Source organism: Plasmodium cynomolgi (assembly GCF_000321355.1).
Source record: "Plasmodium cynomolgi strain B DNA, scaffold: 0273, whole genome shotgun sequence".
In the NCBI taxonomy this organism is placed as follows: domain Eukaryota; phylum Apicomplexa; class Aconoidasida; order Haemosporida; family Plasmodiidae; genus Plasmodium; species Plasmodium cynomolgi.
In genome coordinates, this window is record NW_004192819.1 from 1 (window position 1) to 2,748 (window position 2,748).

Sequence of the window (2,748 nt, forward strand, 5' to 3'; positions counted from 1 at the left end):
TAATAGCAAGTAAACACGCAGGATGGGTAGTCCAATGCGGATGCACCACCTCATTTAACAAACGATTTGGGTGGAAAGAAGAATAACTGGTTGGTCTCTCATATTTGTTCATAAAAAAATTGTTATCAATTGGTGGGGAGGAAGAAACTCCAAAGTGGGAAGAAAAGTTGAATACATGGTGAGCATACCACCAAATTGGTAGTGCCACAATTGGTAATTCCCTTGCCAAAGGGTTGAGAGAGGCATTCCCAACTCATCCTTCCTACTTCCCCTTAGTACTTTTGGAAGCGCATCATGACAATATTGGAAGCGTCCGTAAACTCGGAGAACTTTGCCTCATACAGGTTCTGACTTAAGTTGAGGAAGGGGCTGATAAAGTAGTAACTTGGGGGGGTGAACAACTGTATGTCGTAATTTCCGTTTTTTAATTCATCAAAGAATTCTTGTGACACATCCCTGTTCTTTCTATACACATAGGAAAAAATGTCATTTGTTTTTAAAGTTAATTAAATGGATAAGTGACGGAAATATTTTTTTATCGTATATAAAATCACTCCCAATAATATAGTCATATGTTACAATTTGCTTATTTTCACATGGGTACGTATTTTCATTGGTCCAATCGACATTGCATATTTTTACTTTACTCCTTGATGAATCTAGGTGGCCAAAGCGTTCTTCGTTTAATAAGACATTTTACGAAATGTTACTTAGAGTAAATGGGTTGAAATCGGTAATGACTACTTGGTACGGTCCTTCATTAGTTCGTTGCGAAAAATGTTAGCATATGTGAAAAACAAAATACTGGCTAGTCCACTTCCTGCACCGACTTCTAACACCATTTTATTGCTAAAGAGGGTGCTATTCTGGAGTCACAAGTCGGAGATCCATTTTCATATCATGAATCAGCACTTCCAAATGTTAATCCCGTTGATGTCATTATGCGAATGGACCGCTTGTCCTGATGTTTTGCCATCCTCAAATGAATTTCCAAAATAGTTTAGCCCAATTTCTCTTATCCGTATAATGGCCTTTTCTTCGCTTTCCCCGTTTTTACTTTTGTTTTTCGTTGATGAGCAACTGGTGGGTGCACTCCTGAATTATTTTTGCGCCTCTAGGTTTGTCGTGAACGCTGTGTCGTTGTGGCTTTTGGGGGCGCTGTCCCCAGGGTTGGCTACGCCGCTACACGTGCCGCCGCTAATGCCACTCACCGTGCATCCATCATCCTCGTCCAGCACACTCGACATGGGGTGGCTCAGAACGAGGTGCAAAATATTTTCGTCCTGGGCGTTGAAGGCCTCCGACAGAATGCTCTTTTCTAACTCGTTTTTCTTCAATAGGTCGATTTTGTTGGCTTCCTTGTACAGGCGAATTTGATTCCCCACGTTTCTCCCTGGCCGTGTACAGTAGCACCTCCGACACCCTGCCTACTATTGCCATTGCCCAAGCTGCCATCATGATCGTCAGAGAAAATACTCCCGAAAAAATTCATCGAGTTGATTTTATTTTTGACATGGGCACTTAGCTGGTATCCGTCTTTCACGAGGGAAATTTGCAAATAATCTTTCCTCATATGTTCATATAGTTCGTTTTTTTTCTTTTCACTGTGGTATATTCTTTTCTATATAAAAGGTAGTCGAAAAGTAGCACTTCCTTTACAGCTTCACAATGCTTATTCTGTATGGCCCACATGAGGGGGCTATTTCCACTGGCATTCAGTTGGTTATGCCCAATTACGCATTCGTCTAGAAAAAAGCGAATCATGTCCACATTGTTATTCCCGCATACGACATGTGTACGTATGACATGGTAGTAAGGAGTGCAAACTTGCTAAAAAGTGGTGTGGCACCACGCGGGGTATGCCCTTCTCCTTTTCTTTTGATCATCGAGGGATGCAACATAATGGAAGCCGTAGGCGAAGGCCTCAAAAGTGGCATTGAAAGCCCCAGCATGGATCAGCCGCGCATTGCACATAAACGACATGATTTTTAGCAGTCGGTCTCTGCCTCAATTTGTCCGCCTTAAATTTGCAGCATGTTTCAAATTCGTTAGCAGTGTGTTACAATTTTTATTGTTTTTTTCGCTTTTTGTTCGCATTTTTTTCCCAATATTTTTCCAAATGTTTTACAATTCTTTTCAACCTTTTCCCCGCATGTGCCATTTTTACAGAACCACGCACGCTTATGAGGTGAGTGATTACCAACACATTTTCACGGCCATCACTTAAAAATTTGCTTCAGCAAGTAAAGTGTTTAGCAAGTTCAATTCTTTCTTAAGTGAACCATTTTTAATGTAGATTTTATTTTGTTTGCATCTACTGCAAATTTATGGCTTGTCCAAGTTTTTTTTTTGCCCTAAACCATTAGACATTCACAAACATGTAGGTAACAGGAATTGGGGGGTGGTACATTTTTTATTCTGGATATGCATTTTGGACCAATACGTAAAGGAATATTTATTTTTTTTGCAAAGAATTACAGATATTTTTTGCGTTCGTGCCAATGCGCATCTTTTATTTTTTTTAAAACTAAATAATTTTTTTTGTATTCATTTGAAGATACATGCATATGTGCAATTACGAGAATTCTGACATTAGTTCCTGCTAATTATTTTTTCCTATTCTGCAAGGTTATAAAATTATATCCCAAACTGCTTGTGCGAACACCCCACGTGCTGACCAATACATCAAATCTAATCCTTGAAACAAAAATATAGAACTAAACCCTGAACCATAAATTAAATCTAATA

General features: G+C 39.3%; 1 protein-coding gene across 1 annotated transcript; it reads right to left on the reverse strand.

The window, feature by feature from the left end:
* Window positions 1–272: 272 nt before the first annotated feature.
* PCYB_003330 (hypothetical protein) lies at window positions 273–1,830 on the reverse strand (the record flags this gene model as incomplete). The annotated part of the gene is made up of 7 exons (XM_004227754.1): window positions 1,570–1,830; window positions 1,432–1,492; window positions 1,189–1,393; window positions 906–1,095; window positions 752–842; window positions 524–677; window positions 273–465 (listed from the first exon to the last, which is right to left on the reverse strand). The coding sequence occupies exons 5-7, from the start codon at window positions 840–842 to the stop codon at window positions 273–275; spliced, it is 438 nt and encodes a 145-aa protein (XP_004227802.1). The 5' UTR covers window positions 906–1,095; window positions 1,189–1,393; window positions 1,432–1,492; window positions 1,570–1,830.
* Window positions 1,831–2,748: the final 918 nt, after the last annotated feature.